This window comes from Rhamphochromis sp. 'chilingali', assembly GCF_963969265.1.
Source record: "Rhamphochromis sp. 'chilingali' genome assembly, chromosome: 10".
Lineage (NCBI taxonomy): Eukaryota > Metazoa > Chordata > Actinopteri > Cichliformes > Cichlidae > Rhamphochromis > Rhamphochromis sp. 'chilingali'.
The window spans coordinates 22,240,003-22,262,038 of NC_137937.1; the positions used below are offsets into that span (position 1 = coordinate 22,240,003).

Consider the following 22,036-nt stretch of genomic DNA (forward strand, 5'->3'; position numbering starts at 1 on the left):
ATTATAGCAAAGTGAAGCCACCTTATGCGTTTTTAAAATTTTGCCTTACTCCACTAACACATTAAAGCAATTATAGTACATGTGAGCTAAGGAACTTCAAAGGAAGAATTTCTAAGGAAGCTAAGGAATCCTCGAAACATTTTTTAAATATGAAAATACATGTAATAGCAACGTTTGGTTGTGATCTCCGTATATACAAAGATAATGGCTCTTTAGAGAACAAAGTAAGAGAAAAAATATACACATTCATACTAGAAAACTCTTAAACATTGGAGTAACATGGATTATTTGTTATATTGTAAAAGTGTAACTATATTTATACACAATTAAGCCTTTTGCTGCAAGCAAAAAAAGTTAGAATTGAGGTCATCTCACATAGGTATTGAGCAGTGTTGATTGTAACCTAACTAAGTGGCCTATTTAGACCGTTTAAATGGGGGCGTGCCAGTGACTCAGTGGTTAATTGCATGTGATGTATTTGTTCAAATCTAGTTTATGAAGCCTCGCTGATCTTATCTTTTCTCACTGCAACTGGGAAAGAAAGGACTGAAGAAGAACCTGAATAAAAGATGTAAAGAGGAGAACTGTTTCAAGTAGTAGAATTAATGTTATGTGTCCAGAGACCTGTCTGAGGTGTCCCAGATTTGCAGCTTGGGGAGTTTATTCAGCCTGTGCCTATAATAAATGTCTACAAACCGGCCCTCTAAAGGGAGAGTCATCCACAGGTCAGTGACTTTCTAACCTGTCAAGTTTAATTGATTTTAATGAGGAGATTTCACTTAAAACAAACCATGTTCCATGCTGCCAAACCATAATGCTTCACCAGTGTTAATTCCTCCACTAAAAACATGCAAACTTGTATTTTGGATGGAATTTTGTTTTTTGCTTTTTTTGTTTTGTTTTTTTTTTGTTTTTTTTTTGTTTTTTTTTGGGGGGGGGGGGGGGACTGAGAGGAGTCGTATGCTGTCGCTAGTTAAGTGTATGTTATATACACTTTATAATATCTTCATTTAGGATTTGCAATTCAACCAATGCCTCTGGGGATACATGGGGAAAAGAATAAGAAAAAAGCCATCTTTGCTTTTGCTTTAATGTGAAAATAAAATTATTAGGGTCCACCATAGGCCTATACCACTGTAGTTTAAGTCCTGGTTTTGGAAAAGAAAATGTTCCCTCTAGGCAGTGTTTTGCATTTTTTGGTGCACATGATGAGCTTGGGCAATGGATACACTGCAGTGAACAAAGAGGATTTTAGTAAGCTACCCTGTGGTGAAATATACCCAAAAGCCAGTACATTCACCTGGATTACTCCTGAAAAAACAAACATTCCTAAAAAATTGTGTTTTTTTGTGTTCATTTGTGTTCACGTTTGTCCAGTTATAGAAACAAACAGTGAACAGGCTTTTATTTTTGTAAGTTTCCGGTTACTTCCTTCTGTTTCTCACGTGACCTCGTCCTCGCCTGGTTACGAGAAAGCGTCGCTCCCTGGTCGCTACGGAGGGAGGGATGGGTGTTTTGCAGTTAAAAAGACACTTTTGTGCACTTTCCCACGCAGTTAGGACAGCGGTCTGTCATGGCAGTGTGTGGGAAACGGTTCGCTTTTGTTAAAATAACAACTTTTCCAAGCTTTAACGCGTGCCCGTCTATGTTCTACTGCCACTAATGCATTGATCTTTCTTAGAATGACAGATAAAGATTAGTTAGCATGCTAGCAAGCTAGCTCCTCAGCCTCTGCATCACCCAGCGACGACACCTGCCAGTGACAGGTAAGAAACCCTGCTTCTGTGCACTACAAGTGTGCGCGAGTCATCATCCATTTTTCAGCTTTATTAACTACGGTTAAAATCCACCGAGTACCGTTGCATAATGATCGCCAGCAAAGTTCTTAGCAGGTGTTTTCCAGTGACTAATACCTTGTGACAGTAATGATGCCGCTGTAATAGGATTTGAGCCCTCTCCTTCCTGTCGCTTGTTTGTGGAGTGGAGTACACCGGGATAACGAGGGTGGGGCGTAGCTGTGCGTGTGTGAGAAAGTACTGTTTGTATTCTGTTTGCTGAATGATTTCCACCAAAATGTCACACAAGGCTTCTAACTCACTAAAAACAGACAAAGTAGTTAGTTGTTGTTGTTCTTTTAGCTGCAAGAGAAGCACAGAAAGTGTGTGCCTAATGTAGCTATTGCATTAAGCACTGCTCTGGGATAGACAATCACTAAGTGAACTGTAGGGTTGTAGTGAAGTCCGAGTAGTTATCCCTCATCGTTACTACCACAACATGTGCGTTTAGTTGTTATGAAGCGTGATTTTTCAGTTTGATGGCATTTCTCTGTGTGTGTCAGTGTGACTGCAGGTTCCTAGGCAGACATGGGCAAACTACAGAGCAAGTTCCGCAAGAGGTCTGAGCTCTACAGGTGAGACTTGTGCTAGGCCTTCTCTCTCTGTGTGTCTGTGTGTGTGTGTGTGTCTGTATTATATATATTATTACATATTAAAGTTTTTGCAATTTTATGTATGTGTGTATTTTTATGTGTGTGTGTGTGTGTGTACAGGGCATCTCAGGCAGAGAAGACAGATAATACCTTTGACAGTCAGGTGGTGCAGTATGAGCCTGCACATCATGGGTCCATTAACACAGTGACCACTCTCAGTCCAGACCTGTGTGTTTCTGGCGGGAGTGACCAGGTAAAGCCAAAAATTGAACTGTTGTACTGATTATTAAGTCTCTTTAAATATTATAAATGTTCAAGCCACAAATTGAACTTTATCATGGTTTTAAGTGATTTTAAATCATAGAGCTCACAGAGTAAAATGCCCAATTCAAAAAAGACTCACAATATTGGATCTAAGGTATGATACAGGTTATATTAGAAACCCATGAATTAAGGGTATAGATTTTGTGAAAACTACACTTAAACATGGTGTGATTAGCATCTCTACCTCTGTAGGCTGTGGTGGTGTATGACTGGAAACAAGGCCGGATGTGTCAGTCTTTCCAGGGCCACAACCGAGAGGTTACCAAGGTAACATCAATACCGTGTGCGCACAAACTGATAAAGGAATGACGCCTTAAACGTGTGACACATTTCACGTTCCCCAGTCTCCTCTTATCTCCTGTGAATTCTGTACTCTACCAGGTGATTTGTTATCCAGGTAGTACATGGATCTTTAGTGCCTCACGGGACAAAACTGTACTGATGTGGGACCTCAACCAGGGAGACGAACCTATTCAGGAATTCTGTGGGCATGAGTTGGTGGTCAATGGACTAGCTATCAGTCCTGGTACATACACACAGGCACTCACACACAATGAATCTCCTCAGACGTGAGTAAATGTTTTAAGTGTTGTCTTAAAGGTTATATTGCTTAAGGTAAATGTACCAGTCTCTGATTTCTAGTATGTTAAAGTGCATGATAAAACACAATTAGTAAGTGTATTCTGTCATATCTTTGTACAGATAGCTTCTTATTTATCCCCAAGTATCTTTTTTGCAGTTGCAGACAATCAATTCAAGAAAAACAAAGGTACCTCAGAAGACATTTCATAAGCATGAAATAAAAAGCAGAATTGGTGTAATTAAAACAAAAACAAAGGCAACCCCCCCTCACAAAAAAAACAACAACAACAAAACAACAACAAAACAGACAAAAACAAAATAAAACCTAATTAGCTCTAGTTTTTGTTACCAGTTCAGTTTAATTAGAGGTAACTTGCAGAATGAATTAGCTCATTTCAGTTTAGTTTTTATTGTTTGAAAATGTTTAGTTTTGGATACATTTTTATCAGTTTTAGTATTGTTTTTGGTCTTTTCTGTTGTTCACTTTTTGAACACTTTTACTATAAATGTATAAACAAAAATAAGCACATTTCATCTGTAAAGGTCTGGTCAAACTTACAGTCATGGCGTCAATGTCATGATAAGTTTGGGCTTTTAATGATCTGTTGATGAACTGTTTTTCCAGGGTCGAGTGATTGTACAATATACATCTTTATTAACTTTAAAAAAGAATTGGGTGCAATTTGAATTTGGAGATACCCAAATTGTGTTCCAAAACATCCTAACCAAATTCCTCTCATCTTAGGCTGAAAGTCTGGGTCTTCTTCTAGACGATGGCAAAGTTGTAATACATCTTAGTAACTTATGTATAATTGTTGATCTGATGATCCTGGAACCTGCTGTTATTTGGGAATGGCTCATTAAGCTTCTGGAATGGCCCTCACGAACTTAACCCTATTGAAAATTTATGGACTACGCTTAAAAGCTGAGTCTGTGCCAGGAAATCAACCAGTTTCAAAGAACTTTACCATTTCTGCCGAGACGAGTGGTCAAATATCCAGCCAGAAGCTTGTTGATGGCTGCCAAAAGTGTCTGGTCAAAGTGCACTTTCCAAGGGACATTTAACTAAATGTTAGTGGGGGTGTATTCGTATCTTTGACTCTGTGTGCATTAGAGAAAATCCAAAATAAGTTCAAACTTGTGCACCCAATGCTTGTTTTATAAAAATCATTAAACATGTATGCTGTACAATGATTCAACCTGGAATAATTAAAAGACCAAAATTACCATGACAGTCATTTCCATGTAAACTTTTGACCACAGCTTTCATGCGTGTGTTGTGTGAAATGTGACTTCTTAGCAAACCAAATCATACTGAAAGATGAAATATCCCTGAAGTGAACCCATATTCATATAGCAGCTATAATAGTTGAAGTATTTCTTCTGCGTGTCCTGTGGTATGATAAATGGCTATTCTCAACTTGACTGAATAATTTGCCTTAATTAGTAGAAAGTTAGCACTACCTGGAATGTCGGATTTTCTCATTTTATTGGAAGTAAGAGTTTTTATTTTCACTTCTGGCTGCACACCAACATCTATTTCAGGTTAACGATTTGCACCAAATATAAGTGTTTCTTTTATGGTCGGTAGATGGAAGAAAGCTGTGCACTGGCTCTCGTGACAACTGGATGTGCCTGTGGGATATAGAATCTGCAAAATGTGAACAGAGACACAACATATCTAGAAACCTGGTAAGAGTAACAGTATTATATTTTTATGTGTTCACATCTGCGTACTAAGCATACTGGGCTGCTTTAGATAAACACCTGAGCACATGAGAGAAATAATTAGATCACCAAGCTACTTAATCAGACTTTTAGATCCTTTGTCCGCAGGGTGTAGATTTTTCCACTTTCCTGTGTCTCTTTCCAGGTGACTCATGTATGCTGGGTTCCAGCCAGCTCCTCTATTGTCCAGACCTCCGAGGATAAGACTATAAGGCACAGAAGGATTTTCTTTTGCTGTATTATTATTGAAATTCAGTGGAAATTAATTTTGTGTGCTGTAAAATATGATGATTTGTTTAAATCTCAAATGAGTGCAGATTTTTTATGTGTAATTAATAGCAGGAGTGGGATGTTTCTCATTCGGTAACACTGAAAAAGATATACTTGATGTCAATCTACAGCTTTTATTATTGAATTATGTGGCACAAAAAATAGATTCAGTTATGCCTTCCCTATTTTCTCTGCTAAGTCAGTATCATGTCTGACTGTTCAATCAGTCAAAGGTGAGTTCAAGTCCCATTTGGTGGTAAAATTTGGATTGGGAAATTAAACCGTTCACCTAGTTTTTACTTTGTAGCACTTTTCCTGTCCGTGACCTGACCCCATCTCTAAATTATTGCTGAAATTCAAAAATACCTCGTGTCTTTGGGAGCTAACACGCTTTCTGCCTTTGAAATGCCATAGAAGAAAAAAGATAATATTGTGAGTACACCAAGACAGCAAATCAGACAGTAACACAAACCTTAACATGAACTTATGCAACCCTTGTTATCCTGTTATTTAATGCTGAAGGACTTACTGCTGTTGTCCACATAAAGTCAGCCAAAACGTAGCTGCAGCAGCCAATTAGAGCACCAGAGACAGTATTAAGCCTCGGCATTGAACCTAAACTCACACAAAGCAATACTGCTTGTTTTTTTTTTTGTTTTGTTTTGTTTTTTTATTTTAGTAAGGCTATAAATGTGAGTCATATATAATGTATAATCAAGGGATTTAGAAAATGTTTTAAACCAAAGCCAACATTTTTGGAGTTTTTACTGTTCAAGATCCTGGGAGAGTAAAGTGATTACAGAGCCTAACACTTAGATAACACATCCATGACCCCTTGATCATGTTGAACCCTAAGCATTTGATGCAGTTAAGACATTTAGAGACTTAGGATGTGTTCTGGGGATAATCAGCATGTGTTGCGATTTATTTGGAAAATTCACCCTGAAAAGTAGAAGACCCTAAGGACATGCACTCTCATGTGTAAACACAGCATTTTCTTACACGTGTGTTAAATGTCCTTCTTTAGTAATGGTTTGCTTATGTATACAGGGTGTGGGACAGCCGTGTATGGCAGGTGACCAATACTTTTCCAGCTAAGCAGTACATCCAGACCCACTGTGATGTCTCTCCAAATGGAAACTACTTGGTGTCCAGTAGCAATGGCTTTGGAGGACAGGGGTGTGAAGCCACAGTAAGACCTCTGGAGATATGTGTTTGTTGTTGTCTGTAAAGCTCTAAATGCACAGATATTGGGTAGATTGAGGCTGTCATTAGGTTATTTATTGTCTGGGTTGTATTACGTTGGTGTGAAAGACACACTAATTGGAATGAACAATTTCTTTTGCTCTGCCAGTTTAAAATTATGAACTGATGCAGCACAATTTGTTTTGTGTGTTTGTTGTCTTTGACTGATTTTCTTGCGGGCTTCACTTCCAACTTCCAATTTAATATAGAGATTTAGAGTGAGTATAATACAAAGTAATATAGGTTGAGGTTTTGCCCTCATGAAAAATGGATCAGATTATTTTTTTCACAGTATCTCAAACACTCCACTGATTTTGCCGATGCTTTTGGAACATAAAACACTGAGATTTGTGATGGGTGGACTTGTGTCTGTGGGTTACTAGCTCTGGGACCTGCGTCAGCCTGGCTGCAAAGTTGTGGAGTACAGAGGCCACCTCCAAACCACAGCCTGCAGTGTGTTTCTCCCCATGCATCCTGGTGGCACAGCTCGAGTGGGAACATCCTCCCATGACAGCTCTGTCAAAATCTGGGATCAACATACAGCAGGTAACACCTCTACTCACTGATGAAACCATTTCAACACAAAATAAATAATGAAAAACCACTCTGCCTTTTTTATCTCTGTGCTGGCTTTGCTGCAACCTTGTCTCTCCTGTCCTCTGTTTAGTTTGTTTAGGGACGCTGTCTCTGGAAGGTGCCGGTCCACTGGTTTCGTTGGCACCGAGTGATTCCAGCAATCTGTTGTGTGCCAGCTTTAACAATGGCGTTCATCATATCCAGGTGGACCAGGGACCACAGCAGGCTCAGAGTTCTGGTGCAGGTGGTGCAGGGGGTCTGGATGTTAAAGTTGTGGCACGATTTTGACACCCAAGGAGTGCCAGGTGTGAATTATAATGTGAACAGCCAGAGACTCAGCGAGAACGCATCGCTGGCTACGGAAATCAAGTCATTTTATTTTATTTATTTATTTTTTACAGACTTTATTTCTATAAACATTTTTGATTTATTAGACTGCCATGCAGTGAAAAGAGGCGACAATAATGACGTATGGAAGATGCAACTTTTGTCCAATTCTGGCCCACCATGGATGTCCATCATAGATACTCTTCATGGGGACTAAAAACAGGAAATCATACCTACAGTCACCACCAGAGTAACATGATGGAGGGCAGGATTTACCTGTTTTTTTATATATATAAACTGCCACTTTATTTAGAAATATGTACCATGAGGGTAAACAGCCATTCCAATAGGTGATTGTAGTTTACATTGAGTGGTTCAAGTTCTTGCACAGTTAACTAAATTGCCAAAAACTACTAGACAGCCTCTCGCTGTTGTATTGTTGGTCTAGGCTCTGTATACATTGACTTACTTGCTGATGTTGTCTATTTAGCCCAAAGTAATATTTACAAAATTTTATGAGCTGCTATAGTTTGGTGCAGATGTTGTTTTGCTTTTGTTGGTGAGATGATTGCAGTTTGGTCACCGTTTTCTACCACTGACAGTTCTGGCACTAGGTGGTGCTAATTAATCTTAACAATTGAACAACTGGACTAGTGGATTAATTTTGACAAACTGAACTGCCCAGATTACAAAGGATCAGATTGAGTGGATGTCTCATAATTAACAGTACAAGAACTTAAGCACTCAATTAAACACAAACTAATGCACGGTGAAAAGAGGAGGAGTGAACCTGCTGTTTGGTCAGTTTTTATACATCATGAGCCATGAAGGAGAATTTGAAGCCCAGAATAAGCAATCGTTTTTTGTTTTCCTGATGTTTCTTTTTTTTCTTTGGTTTTTTTGTTTGTCAGCAAATGTGATGTCAGCAAAAGAGCTTGTTTGTATGCTGATAATATTTATTGGTTTGTATTTTAACGTCAACCTGTTGGGGTTTAAAGATCAGGTCAGTACAACACCAAACTGTAACACATCTGGTTGCCATGTAAACGTAAATGGACAAAGACTTTTTTCTTTTTAAAAAAAGATAGAGATCCTGATATTTTTGTGAAAAGCAGCTGATAGTTGAATGTTTTTTGTAGTGTTAACTGTAATTTTTAAAAGTACTATGCAAAATACCAGAGTAATTCCACTTTTTTAATAAAACGTTGACTCAGTAAACACGGAAAATACGAAATATTGCAAAGCTAAAGTTGAAATGCTGTGCAGGCTGTCCACATAAAACTTTCCAGCAGTTACTTTAGATCTTATTTAATCAAGGCTGATGAAGAATTTAAGTGTTGCAGATGCTGAAGTACACGCTGCAGTTTAGCAACCCTTTTCATAAATAACTGAACTTGTTTTGGAGATATGAAACAAACTATTATTGTATTTACAGTGTAGGTTTAAACAGTTTAAATACAACAGCATTCACCTTTTTTGTTTTACAGATCTAGATGGCCATCTGTCACAAGGACAGTTGTTGCTTAAGCTTCCAATTTAATCAAACAAAAATGTTTTGGTCAGGGATGAGAACCACAATGACTAACTTATATTTTATGTGCTGCGAGATGAGTTCAGATACAACATATGGATGCTCATCTGTGGAATATGCTCAGAGTCACTTTATTAGGTACATTTGTTCAACTTTGCCAGTTAGGCTGGTCTGAGTGTTTCAAAAATTGTTGATCTGCTGGGATTTTCCCACACAGCCATCACTATGGCTATCTAAAAATTGAAAATATCCAGCAAGTGGGAGTTCTCTGGGTGAAAATGCCTTGCTGATGTCAGAGGAGAATAGAGAGAACGATCTGAGCTGATAGGAAGGCAACAGTAACTCAAATAACAATTTGTTACAACCGAGATTTACAGAAGAGCATCTCTGAACGCACGCCCTGTCAAACATTGAAGTAGATGGGCTAGAGCAAAGACCACACCAGGTGCCGCTGCTGTCAGCTAAGAACAGGAACCAGAAGCTACAGTTCACATGAACTCACCAAAAGTAGATAATAGAAGATCAGAAAAATGTTGCTTGGTCTGATGAGTCTTGATTTCTGCGTAGTGTTCAAATTTTAGTCTCAAAATTTGGTGTAAACAACATGTAAGCATGGATCCATCTTGCCTTGTATCCTCTTATGGTGGTATAATGGTGTCTATATTTTCTTGACGTGCTTTAGGTTCCTCAGTCCCAACTGAGCGTTGTTTAAATACCAAAGCCTACCTGAGTATTGTAGCTGACGACGTCCTGCACCATGTCACAAAACTCAAATAAATCACAACTGCTTTCTTCAACATGACATGGTACTCAAGCAGCCTCTACAATCACAAAATCTCAATCTAATAGAGCACCTTTGGGATGTGGTGAAACAGGAGATGTCGTGGATGTGCAGCCAACAAATCTGTAGCAGCTGCTATCATGTTAATATGGATCAAAATCTCTAAGGAAAGTTTCCAGCAATTCACTGAATCCATGTCATTCGGTATTAGGGCCCTTCTGAAGTCAAAAGTGACCCAGTACCACCATAGCGTATATAATAAAGTGTCGGGGGAGTGAATGTTGGTGTAGTCTTTGCTGAAAATGGGCTTGTTCCAGATAGATGATAGGTAGCAACTAAAGATTGCAAGGAAACTAATGAGTTTCGGTGATGGATTGTTCCAAGTATGATGGATTGTTCTGTCAAAAGGTGCTAAGAAGTCCCCACAGCAGTTATTCTATCTACCCTTGGGGAAGAAAACCAGTGGTAGAGAAGGTGAGATTTAGTTTTGTTTGGATATTTGTCAAGCTGCCAGATGACTCAGTTCATTCTGTGTGTTTGATATCGTATAATACAGCAATAAAAGCATTTCGTGTCATAGTGGTAAAGCTTTATTGCTCTTTGTGTCTGATGACTTTTTATCTAGGTCACAGCCTTATATTTTATCCACCACCTTGCGTAGGACTGCTTTAAATTCATCAGGTTAATAACACGGTTATATGAAACTATTTGTAGTAATACCATGAATTTGAGAGATGCAAATCTACAAAACAAAACACTCCTGTTGGTAAAGTTGTACAGCACTTTGGTCTACCAGGTGTGTTTTTAAAATGCTATATAAATAAATAAATAAATAAATGATGATGATAAAGTTTACACAGGAAAGCTGCCAAGTACAACTTCATTTTTCTCTCATCAGGCACTGGCAATTTTCTGAAGGTTATTTGTTTTGCTTTACCACGAAAGCCTGTTTTGAGATCACTGTTTTCCCACTGTTTCCAATCCTTACTTCACTGTTTCAGTAATGCTCTTTCCATTTGTGATGGTCATACTGGAACTATAGGTTGAACTATAGGCTGAGCACTTTCTTACAATAAGAGTATTGAGTGTAATATATAGCTTTTTACAGTATCGTGTATTTTTGCTGGGATAACTGCTGCCAAAAGTGATCATTTAATTCCCAATCTGGCTGAATGGGAGCACCTATTCCCAAACAATCACGGCCTTTTAGCAACCAAATAAAACCTTTTAGCACCACCTAGTGTTAGAAATATAATTGAAAGAACACTTCCAGTAATTACTAGCTATACTACAATATTGAAGCAATTGTTTAGGCGAAGAATTGCAAACCAAATAGCCATTTACTTTTATCGTGTATTATGAAACTGGGCATGAAGCAATGTGTTTCTCCTTCTCTCTCTCTCTCTCACACACACACATGCACAAACAAACTTTAGATCTTAAAATTATTAATGAATCATAAAGTGGAAGACATTCAGTCATAATCTGGTGTTTATTTAAATCTGGACCTCATTTTCACTCTGGCACAAAAAGAACTGCATCCCCACTGACAGGTTTTCATAAACACAAACATCCAAACAGAAAGTAACAGCAGGCAGAATAGTTTGGCTCTTCAAACAACAACTGAGTACAAAAATACTCATTAAAAACAAACAAAGAAAGAAAAAGGCCTAAAAACATTAAGTGGTGATATGAAAAAGAAAAGCCATCTGCATCTACTCTAAAATCAGCAGTTACAAATAACAAAAGAAAGTAAGTGAAGTAAAAATAAAAGAAAACATTATTGGCACAGCACAATATAAAAGCAGGCTATGTGGAAAACAGAGAAATACACAAGATACAGTACATTAAAAAGAAAGAAGTACATGTCATTCAGATGATGTTGTTAACATGGAATAAATAGATTTTGAATGCAGCATATATTCTATGCCGAGAAGGATCTACTGGCATCTTTTGACATCTACATGGTAAATGAAGAGACATACAGCTGCCAGCAACTTAAAACATGAACAATTGCTTCCATAATATCTAAAAGGAATGGTAACACCTCCCTCTTGGAGCTGGTTTGTGAGTGTTTTCAAGATGTTAGACAGCAGTGTAAGAACTTCTGGGTACTTTAAAGAGAAACTGTTTCAAGTTGTATCTGTTTTTAAACAGTTTTCAGTGTCTAGAATTTAAAGTCTGATAAATAGCCACCAAAATCCTGAATTCGCTCTAAACCAACCGCATGGCCTTTTCCAAATTCAATATAATACCATCATATACTAAAACCCATCAACATACATCAATATCACACACTAAACCTTTATTTACCTCACATGCTGCCAGTAGTTAAACAAAGGTCACTGGCCAGACTGTTCATTTACAGCTCATAAAATGATAATTTTGTTTTAAGTACTTTAAAATTTGACTCCATGTCAGCGACACAGTGATAATGGAATGATGGGAGAGAGTCTGTCCGGCTCAGGATTGTAATGATAGCAAACAGCATACACAGTTTAATCATCAGTGCAGAAGAACAACACTTATAACACAATTCCAAAAGTAATTAACTTCTGGCTATTTCAACCCCATCACACATACTTAAGGGCCCTGCCTAGGCAGTCAATAACATGAATATACTGTAATGCAATGCAACATTATAGGCATAAAAGTTAAGCATGCAGGAAAATCTCCGGTTACACGGGATATATGGGTGACCTGGGCTGGCTGATGGCACTCTGGGCAAAATAAGGAGACACTAAGAGTTTATATAGTTATTGAAGTTTGCCATCATCAGGCTTAATTCTGAGATGGAGTTTAATGACAACCTAAACTCCATGGGAATTATCACACAGCGCTGGGAATCAGTTAACAAGTTCATTTTTCTATACTTGGCATAAAATTACACAAGATGAGATTTTCATGGTATAACAACCTACAAAGAAATCATGGTTTCAAGGTACAGAGTTATTAGTGTATCGGTTTGAAGAAAAAAAAACCCCCAACCAACCTTAAAAGTACAGTAACAGACTTCAAAATAAAAGTAGTTGGTGGGTGGAGCTTTTCTCCCAATAGTATATAAGCAAATACAAATTGTATGATAAAGTCCACTATATAGGGTGTTTAAAAAAAAGAACCATCCAATTCTAACGGCTATATTCTTTAAAGATATACATACAGGAGACAGCAGTAAATTTTAAAATGTATGGCTGAATTTAAAGTTTTACATAGAAAACCTACAATGTTCACAAGTGCTCAACATGTTACCTGTGAACACCTACGGAATTAAAGCACTTTTAAATCAGATGATTCTCTTTGATAGACCCTGTATACTCTGAAGCCAAACGGCCACTGCAACCCTGACCGGTTGATACAACACCTTTCATTTACAATGCATGTCATAGCACCCACACTATTGAGAGAAACAAAATTACAGCCCACTAATCCAGCAACTACCACTACATATACTGGTAGTTTGTGTTAATCAAAATGATTAACACAATCATGATGTTTGATGTATGAACTCATCCAACCATCAGCACCACCACCACCTCCAAAAGAAAGATCTGAACAGCATTAGGGTCATTTGTTATAACAAAACTGTGATTACGGAGTTCAGATTTAATAACTTTAATTTAGAGTAAAGGATGTTGGGACATTATTAAGGAAGACATGCTATAAACATAGACAAGCAGTGCAGGGGACATTCTCTTACACCAATCCATGGTAACAAATGAGATTATGAGAGAAAACCACCTTCAGAAATATACAATTAAAAGAAAAAGAATATATCAAACCAATTAGTGAGAGCTATGGTGATGCAGACTAACAATGTACCCAAAGCATTACTTTTTAAACACAACATTTTAGTGCATGAATCAGGCAGGCTGGTTTTAAACTACCATTAAAATACTCATAGGAGAAATAATCACTTTCATATTAGTTTCAAAAGCAGGGTTAAGTAATATCCAATACAATTTTTTCCCAGCAGTATTAAAGTCACTAAAACCTTTTTAATCTGCAAGTTCAGGTCAGATCCTATTACAATTGATTAAAAATTCTTACCATAACAGATGCGTCTGTGTTGAGACAGATTACATATTTAGGACGATTAGCTACAGTTCAGATAACCAAAATAACCCCATGCTGTCATTTAAATAAAGAATAAAAGGCTAGATTTAAACTCCAGCATTTCAACAGAAAGTATTGTAAGATGCTGAAAACAAATGAGAAGTCGCATCTGAATTGTGAAGAGACCAATACATGATTTTAGCATACTTGATATCTCATTTGAGTTCAACATGTGTTGGGTGAGTCCCTGAGATATTGCTGCCTGTCTGGTGTTGACTTTTTATACAGTGTTTTTCCATTTCACAAGGTTGCCCCTCACACATGCACACAAACACGCACACATATTCAAGTAGGTCACTGAACTGCATCTACACACATATTCAAGAAAAAGAGGTCCTGATGTCAAGCTTTTGTCACTATGAGGTGGTGATTCAACAAACTAGATCTACATTTCAACACTTTGGATGGAAAAATTGAATAAATAAATCTTGCTATGGACAACTTTCCAACAGCTGGAATATACATATTAGAAACAACAATGCCCCCCGGTACCACACACCCTACCCCCTCCTATAGCAGTAGCTTAAAAAAAGAAAAAAAAAAAAAAAGGGGAAAAATGTTTTTGTGGACAAGAACTGAGACTTAACCCCCAGGTCATTTACAAGGATCAAATTAAGTAAATATATGTAAAATATGCTTATTAATCAAGCACAAGCATTGACAGTGCCTAAGCAAACCTTAAAAATTTAAAATAGAGGAGTTTCGTAAAAGTAGCTGAGGTGTAGAAGTAGGCTAGCATTTAGAAAACCTCAGACATCTCCCGACAACTTCCTCAGCGATGTAAAAAAACCTTCCAAAACATCAACAAAAAAAAAAATCAAAGGAAAAAAAAAAGTTGTTTGGTTTTGTGCAAGCTCCAATTCAACAGTTTCTCTTGTTACCCAAATCAATTCAAGCCATTAAAATACTGTTTTCATTTGTACTTTTGTCCCCAACTGACAATAGAGTTGTAAATACCCAGTAGTTTTGTTGCTGTAGATGTGTGTAGGAGACAGTATTCTCTTATCAAATACATCAGTTTTTCCCCTGGACCCACCCCCCAAACTCATCTTTGCTTCAACCTAAAATGTGCCTACTGGTCTCCGGTGCGTTCAATGGTGTCTATTACACGACTCAGCCTGATATTGAGCAGCCTGATCTGAGTGTCCAGGTGGTCGATTTTCTCTTCCAGTGAACCCGCCCCACCGCCACGGCGCCAGTATGCTCCCACAGGGCCTGTCATGAAGTACACAGCCATGATGAAGCACAACGGGAGCACTGCGCGCTCAGGGTCACCCTCAAACTTCTGCAGGATGTAGAGGCAGGATAGGGCGAAGAGAGTGACGCGGGCTAGCCAGAAGAAGCGTCCAAACACAGCGTGCAGCAGGTAAAAGAAACCCCCCAGGAACATAGACAGGAACCAGTAGGCCAAGAGCACAGCGGCAACTAGGAGCAGGGCACGTGCTGGGGAGTTGGTGAGAGATGTGGGGCTGAAGTAATGGCTGAGGTTTGAAGCTACACGTGTACAGGGAGAAAGGGAGAGACACGAGAGAAAGTTAAAATTGTTAACTGTTTCCAGAAGCATGTATAATTTCAGATGCGATCTAGGAAGATGAATTTTAAACATACAGTGCTGTTGAAAAGTATTTATGATCTTTGTCACACTCACATGTTTCATCAGCAACTTTGTTTCTCATCCGTAATTGAGTTTCTTTAGATCATGATGATGTGTTGCTTTTTGAGCTCCTTTAGCAAATTTCACTTAGCCAGACAGTTTCTATTCAAGTGATTTCTTCACTCAACACATCTGGCAATATTTAGGCACAATTACTTTTACACACAGGGCCAGGCGGGTTTGGATAGCTTTTTCCTCTTAATAAATAAAATGAAATAATTTAAAGAACTGCATTTTTTAGTTACTCTGGTTGATATTAATATTGTCTAATATTAAATTTAGTTTGAAACATGCAAGTGTGGCAAGTATGCAATAAACTAAGGGATCTGGAAGGGGACAAATATTTTTTCATGGGACTGTACGTCTTGGCATTTTTAATTTTTTTTACCTGCCTTCATCATTCGGACATTCCTAACAGACATGTCCTAAGCAGCAATTTGTAGACTTACAGTCAATGCCCATCACATCCAGCAGATCCGACCAGATCTTCCAGATGGTGTCCAGGAAAGAGTCCACTCCATGGACAAACCTCTCCGTTGCTTTGGAGAAAACCTATGAGAAAATAAACAACCAATAGCAAAAGCAGGGTGAAAAATAACGTCCATGTACTGAGTGCATCATCGTCTCCTATGAATTATGGCAGTCTGTTGGTCAGACTACAATGTGCATTTCCCAACTATTAAATAAAGCAATGCTTTGGTGGCTTTTCAGTCCATAACCTATATTATGAATGATGTTGTGCTCATATATGGAACGCCAGGACTGCCATAATGAATTAATTAAATACACCATTAAATAATTAATTAAATGTGGCAATAATTAATTAAAATTGGAATTAATTAATTAAATAAATAGTTATGACACATGTAATTAATTAATTATTGACACATTTAATTAATTATTTATGTATTTCACATTTTAATTAATTATTGACACATGTAATTAATTAATTATTGACACATTTAATTAATTATTTATGTATTTCACATTTTAATTAATTATTGACACATTTAATTAATTATTGACACATTTAATTAATTATTTAATGATATATTTATTTATTTCATTTTGGCAGTCCTGACGCCTGGCTCTCGTCATGAAATAATTTTATCTGTCAGCCTCACCCATCAAACTCGGGGGGCGGGGTTAACGCTGCCCATGCAGCTTCTCTAACATTTGATTGGTTGCCGTGCAAAGTAAGTCAAAACAGGTCGATCCTAGAAAATCGATTGCTTGTGTAGACTTGGGGCAGCCAGTTATCCCAGAATGCAGATCAAATCACAAGCAGCAATGGTGGTGGTGTAGTTTTAAAATACCCCGTTTTTCTGTCACCAGCTACACTTTTAACAGTGTTTTAGCCGCGAATGTCGCGACGTATGTCTGGTCAGGTTGTCAACATAGAACATGTTTGCAAAAGTGCTCAGATGTTTTCAGAGATTTCACTAGCTCTGCTAACAGTTAGCATGCAGAGTGCACCGAGGGGGTTACGTTAACCGGTTTGTTTACATATTCCACTCTCCGTGTTCCACATGTTGCATTCGCAGATTCTCATTTTCACCGAACGATCGTCTCTTTCCGCCTGGTCTTGTGTCTCTGTGCTTCTGTAACATAAAGAACGAGCTGACATTTTTCTCACGAAACCAGCGATCAGCTCAACAGACCCTCAGTTTACCTGCATGCATCCTCCTCCTCATCTGTCAGCTGTTTAACACCTGCTGCTAATTCAAGAAACACGCCTAGTTACCTGGTGATAGTCACAGTTTAACTGGGCAGCCGGTGCTCGATATAACGCGATGTCAGCGCATTTTTCTGCACAAGATAAGTAAATATAGTGTTTTCCCCGAGCGCAGAGCTGCTGGAGCTTGTTTCCTTACAGAGCACTTTATAGGCGAACAGCTTTATCAGCGGCTGATGTCCAATCACCGGCACACAGCTTTCAAACCTCAGCTGAGTTTTAGCTCTCAGTGGTTAAACGCTGGACTTCATTCACTCAGGTTCTGTCTGTCGGGTCACGTTTACTTCGCTGTTTTATTTACAACTGAGCAAATCGGTTTGGCTGAGGTTAAAGTTACGTTTCATAACTGCATAGTTTCACAGACGTTTAATGGTTCACTGGCACATGTGTTAGACTGAACTATCATCTAAATATCATCTGTTTTTTAATAGTTATTCAACTGTATTCTAAGCACCAGCTGTCTGTTAGAATGTGATTTTTTTTCTCTCTCTGTTGGCAGAGGTATAAAAATGCGCAGGAAAATCTGACATGCATGGCGAACTTCACCGACGATATTTAGGGAGGAATAAACACACATCAAACATAAATGAACCATTTGTCTGTCTCCATAATTGAGAGAATTTTCTCTTCTTATGTCAACACTCTCTCTTTTTTTTTCTTTTTTTTTTGCTTTTTCGGTCATGTTATGTTTACCTGTCAAAGGCTTGTTACAAACTATGAAACACATTGTGCAGACTTCTGGATGTTAGAAGAAAACTAATACTGCTCATGAAGGAGACTAAAGGCAGGAAGGTGTCCTTTAAAACTAAACATGTTAATAGGACCTCCCTGTTTATATCATAGTTTATGATATAGCACGTGTATTTCAGTAATAGCCTGCTGAGGCCACTATACGTGCTGGCCTCATATCAAATGTGAAGGCAGACTGAGTCTATGTTTGACGTTTTTTATATCTAATCTTCCTTTTCAAACATTTAAACAGCAGCGAGTCTGCAGCTGAGGGAATACAAATTCAAATTGTCGGAACAGGTTTGCTCGTTTCTTGGATTCATTTGGTGATTTATTAAATGTATAACTGTTATTCTAATCTGCTGCTGAGTCTCTTACACTTTTCTTTATGCTGTATATTTTCACGTCTCTGGAATAGTTGGCAGTTAGATAGTCAGCTGGGAAACTTTGTGTTAACTCATGGAGCTGAGGATATCGTGGATATCGTGGACATGCTGACCTCGCTGCGTGGTGTACAGAGCGAGGTCAGCATGATTAATATTCACAATAAAAATATTAGCCGAACATCATGAAGTCTGTATGTGTTTCATAGTGTCGAACAACCTTTGTACAGTTAAAGCCAGCAGTTACTACATGACGGAAACACCAACGTTATCTCTTTTATGTGTTTATACACAGGTCACGCTGATTACTGAACAAAAACCCAAAGATCAGATGTTAAACAGATTTATTTGCTCTCTCTCCTCCTTAAACATGTTTTTAATGTTAGTTATAATTCAGAATTGGCGACTGAAACACGTAGGACACATAAGAACATCAGGAAATAAAACACCGATAAATATAACCTCAGTAAAAGAAGTCAGCGGGGGTTACTACAGCTGTGTACCGGGGCCTGCGCTTTGTCGGTGGGATTGCTTGCGAGGCGAGCGGGTCTATCCCACGCTTTGCCGTGAGACTGGGCAGACATCTCCGAAATCATCGAAACACTTTTGCAAAGAGGCTGTATCTTGACAAACCGACCAGACACATGAAGATTAAACCACTACATTCTCGGCTAAAAAAATATTAAAACGGTATTTGGTAACACACAAACAGGGTTTTTCAAAGCTCAGTTCTGTTAGCTTCCACATGCCGGTTGTTGTGTGCTAGAAACAATGGCCACCAGGCCAAAGCAATGGTTTTGACTCGATCAGCGTTAACCCCGCCCCCTGAGTTTGATGGGTGAGGCTGACAGATAAAATTATTTCATGATGAGAGCCAGGCGTCAGGACTGCCAAAATGAAATAAATAAATATATCATTAAATAATTAATTAAATGTGTCAATAATTAATTAAAATGTGAAATACATAAATAATTAATTAAATGTGTCAATAATTAATTAATTAAATGTGTCAATAATTAATTAATTAAATGTGTCAATAATTAATTAAAATGTGAAATACATAAATAATTAATTAAATGTGTCAATAATTAATTAATTACATGTGTCATAACTATTTATTTAATTAATTAATTCCAATTTTAATTAATTATTGCCACATTTAATTAATTATTTAATGGTGTATTTAATTAATTCATTATGGCAGTCCTGGCGTTCCATACTCATAGGGACGCTATGCAAAGTATGCAAAGAACTGCATTAAAACCAGGAAGGGCAGTTATGGGTGTGTTACAACTTTTGATCTGGCAGTGACCCAACACCATGGTCTCTGCAGCTATAAATCAAACCCCTGTTTACCAACTCTCCAGGCAACCGACTATTTTTCACTCTCAAATGGACAGGTAGCTAATGTGTTGATATAACAGTGGCCATACAGGATTATCATTACAGCAGCAGGTGCTTTTATTACACCGTGAAAGCAGTGTTTTCATAAGAACCCTTTGGCTGCCCGCTTTAGTAGCTCTTTTTCACAGCACACGTAAACATTGCTGGAAAAGTCACAGATGCAATGAAGCATTTACAGCTGTATTTAAGTAGTCACAAAGGCTGATGTAAGTATCAGAGACAGTGGTTTAACATCCACACATCACTATCTTACGCCATAACTTTAATCAGGCACTCATTATTTGCATGTTCATCAGGTAAGCAGATGCACACTAAGACATGAAGCTCCGTGTTACACTGTTAAGTCTACAGGAAAAACTACTCAACTCAACATATCTGACTTAATTACGCTTTGGCGGCTTAATGCAGGAAATAACATCACATTTCAAAATGCAGGAAATGCCGCAGGGCCAATGAGATCACTTGAGCAGGCCCCACTAGTTCCTTAATAAGAGCAGATTTCTAATACATAAAGAAACATAAAGGCGGTTATGTTGTGAATCAATGAAGCTATACTTATTTTATTTAAATTTAGATTCTCTCATTCGTGGCTTGATTTGGCTTCACACACAAATAAGAATGCAAGAACACGAAGCACGTTTTTGTTTTTACTACGATTTTATACCCAGGCTTTTTCTACCGACTTAAACAGAAAAAGGGGGCGATAAAGGCTTTTTTTTTTCCCCAAAATGGCATCCGTGGAATTATTAACCAGGCCTTTTCCTGTTCGCCATGCTTGGACCACAAACCGTAATGGCAGCTACGATGAGGCTCATGAACAAAGCCAGCCGCCGACTTAGCATGATATGGGCCTAACTGACCTTGTATAACCCTCTAATGTTGTCCTCTCCGAAGACGCTGCTCAGAGTCTGATAGATGCCGTTAGCTGCCCGTCGGAAGCTGTTCTGGTTGCTGGTCCTGCTCCTGCCCGCTTCGGCTTTGCCCAGCAAAGACGCGGAAAGCACCAAGAAAAACACGAAAAACCTGATTCTTTCCATGGCCCCAAGTGCCGAGAGTGTCAAAAGTAAATGTGTATCAAAAATTTTCACCTAAACGAGGAATAAAACGGGTAATTAGCTGCCGAAAGCGACACCTTGCCGGGCGATGACCGACGCTGGCCGTGACGGTGGAAATAACTTGTGGCGCTTTCACGGACGCTTTAAAAATTCTCGATCTTCGCCTTTACCGACTTGCCATTTGGGAGACTTTAGTAAAAGATTACCTGCAGAGTTGATTAATACATTTAACACCCTTTAACACGGCTTTATTTTCTCAGATAGAGAACAAATATATGAACTACAGTCCACTAAAAGAATAAAGAAATCGTTTTTAGTGGGAATTAGTGCTTTTCTAGATTTATTTGCAAATAATTGCATTAAATCTACAATCTACTTTCTATATATCTAAATATACAAAAAATTCTATATAGAAACACTATAACTATTCAGTGATATACTACTGAATGCATTTTAATCCCTTTTAGTCTCTTACGGCTGGGTATTGTGTTTTCCGTTTTCATGAGAAGCAGCATTGCCTTCACGTGAATTTAAAACAGGTTAGACTCATCTGAGGCAACCTGCTGCCCTCTGGTGGATATATTCCCCATCTCCATCGTACCCCTTATTTCTATCAGCCCTTCCCCAACGTAAATGTACTATAATTTGTATGTGTAACCATTATTAAGCTGAACCCAAACTGTTAAAATGACTGCTAAATAGCAGCCCATCGTTGTTACGTGTTTAGTCAGTTATCTACGATGTACATCTCTGTCGTGATTTGTCCAGTTTCCTTCTCCCATCACAGATACTGCATGCTTTGTATTTTTCAGTTTAAAAAAACGCTCTGCTTTCTGGTGTTTATGAGAAAGGAAATGTTAACAGCTGCTTATTAAACCACAGCCAGAAAACGAAAGCATTTATTACATCAAGTTCTTCTAAGTTACAAAGTGTTATTAGAAGTACTCTCAGAGTTTGGGTAATGGCACAGTTTTCCAGTCAGCAACATGAATAATATAAATGCAAGGAGTCCCAGGTGTGAAACTGTAATATGAGTCTTAAGAAAATATGAATACATGATGGGTTAATAAATAAATACAGTTGCTTTTAGGATATCACTATTGCAATTATGATAATTCAGACTCACCATCTGAGTTGTCAGAGATGGTCTTTGAGAATATATCTTTAAGAT

At 38.1% G+C, this 22,036-nt stretch overlaps 2 protein-coding genes across 3 annotated transcripts; one reads left to right on the forward strand and one right to left on the reverse strand.

Moving 5' to 3' along the window:
* The first annotated feature begins 1,464 nt into the window (after window positions 1–1,464).
* On the forward strand, window positions 1,465–10,455 carry wdr31 (WD repeat domain 31). Of its 2 annotated transcripts, XM_080893397.1 has the most exons (11): window positions 1,465–1,766; window positions 2,339–2,410; window positions 2,549–2,681; window positions 2,945–3,019; window positions 3,134–3,278; window positions 3,492–3,521; window positions 4,926–5,026; window positions 5,208–5,275; window positions 6,383–6,524; window positions 6,961–7,123; window positions 7,245–10,455. In XM_080893397.1, the coding sequence occupies exons 2-11, from the start codon at window positions 2,364–2,366 to the stop codon at window positions 7,439–7,441; spliced, it is 1,101 nt and encodes a 366-aa protein (XP_080749523.1). In that variant the 5' UTR covers window positions 1,465–1,766; window positions 2,339–2,363; the 3' UTR covers window positions 7,442–10,455. The 2 variants fall into 2 exon arrangements, with proteins under 2 accessions (XP_080749523.1, XP_080749524.1); XM_080893398.1 differs by lacking the exon at window positions 3,492–3,521 and having other exon boundaries at window positions 7,245–10,454.
* Window positions 10,456–11,303: 848 nt separating this feature from the next.
* Window positions 11,304–21,005, reverse strand: bri3bp (bri3 binding protein). The gene is made up of 3 exons (XM_080893394.1): window positions 20,671–21,005; window positions 16,009–16,111; window positions 11,304–15,399 (listed from the first exon to the last, which is right to left on the reverse strand). Exons 1-3 carry the CDS (start codon window positions 20,845–20,847, stop codon window positions 14,978–14,980), a joined length of 702 nt encoding a protein of 233 aa, XP_080749520.1. The 5' UTR covers window positions 20,848–21,005; the 3' UTR covers window positions 11,304–14,977.
* Window positions 21,006–22,036: the final 1,031 nt, after the last annotated feature.

Bases quoted from the DNA above. Each gene is read 5' to 3' on its own strand.
- wdr31 (XM_080893397.1), top strand. From the start codon at position 2,364: ATGGGCAAACTACAGAGCAAGTTCCGCAAGAGGTCTGAGCTCTACAG. The intron at 3,522-4,925 runs GTACCTCAGAAG...TATGGTCGGTAG, and splicing joins TCAATTCAAGAAAAACAAAG to ATGGAAGAAAGCTGTGCACT. The intron at 5,027-5,207 runs GTAAGAGTAACA...GTCTCTTTCCAG, and splicing joins ACAACATATCTAGAAACCTG to GTGACTCATGTATGCTGGGT.
- bri3bp (XM_080893394.1), bottom strand. From the start codon at position 20,847: ATGGAAAGAATCAGGTTTTTCGTGTTTTTCTTGGTGCTTTCCGCGTCT. The intron at 16,112-20,670 runs GTCAGTTAGGCC...ATTTTCTCATAG, and splicing joins ACATTAGAGGGTTATACAAG to GTTTTCTCCAAAGCAACGGA. The intron at 15,400-16,008 runs GTAAGTCTACAA...GTACACGTGTAG, and splicing joins GGATGTGATGGGCATTGACT to CTTCAAACCTCAGCCATTAC.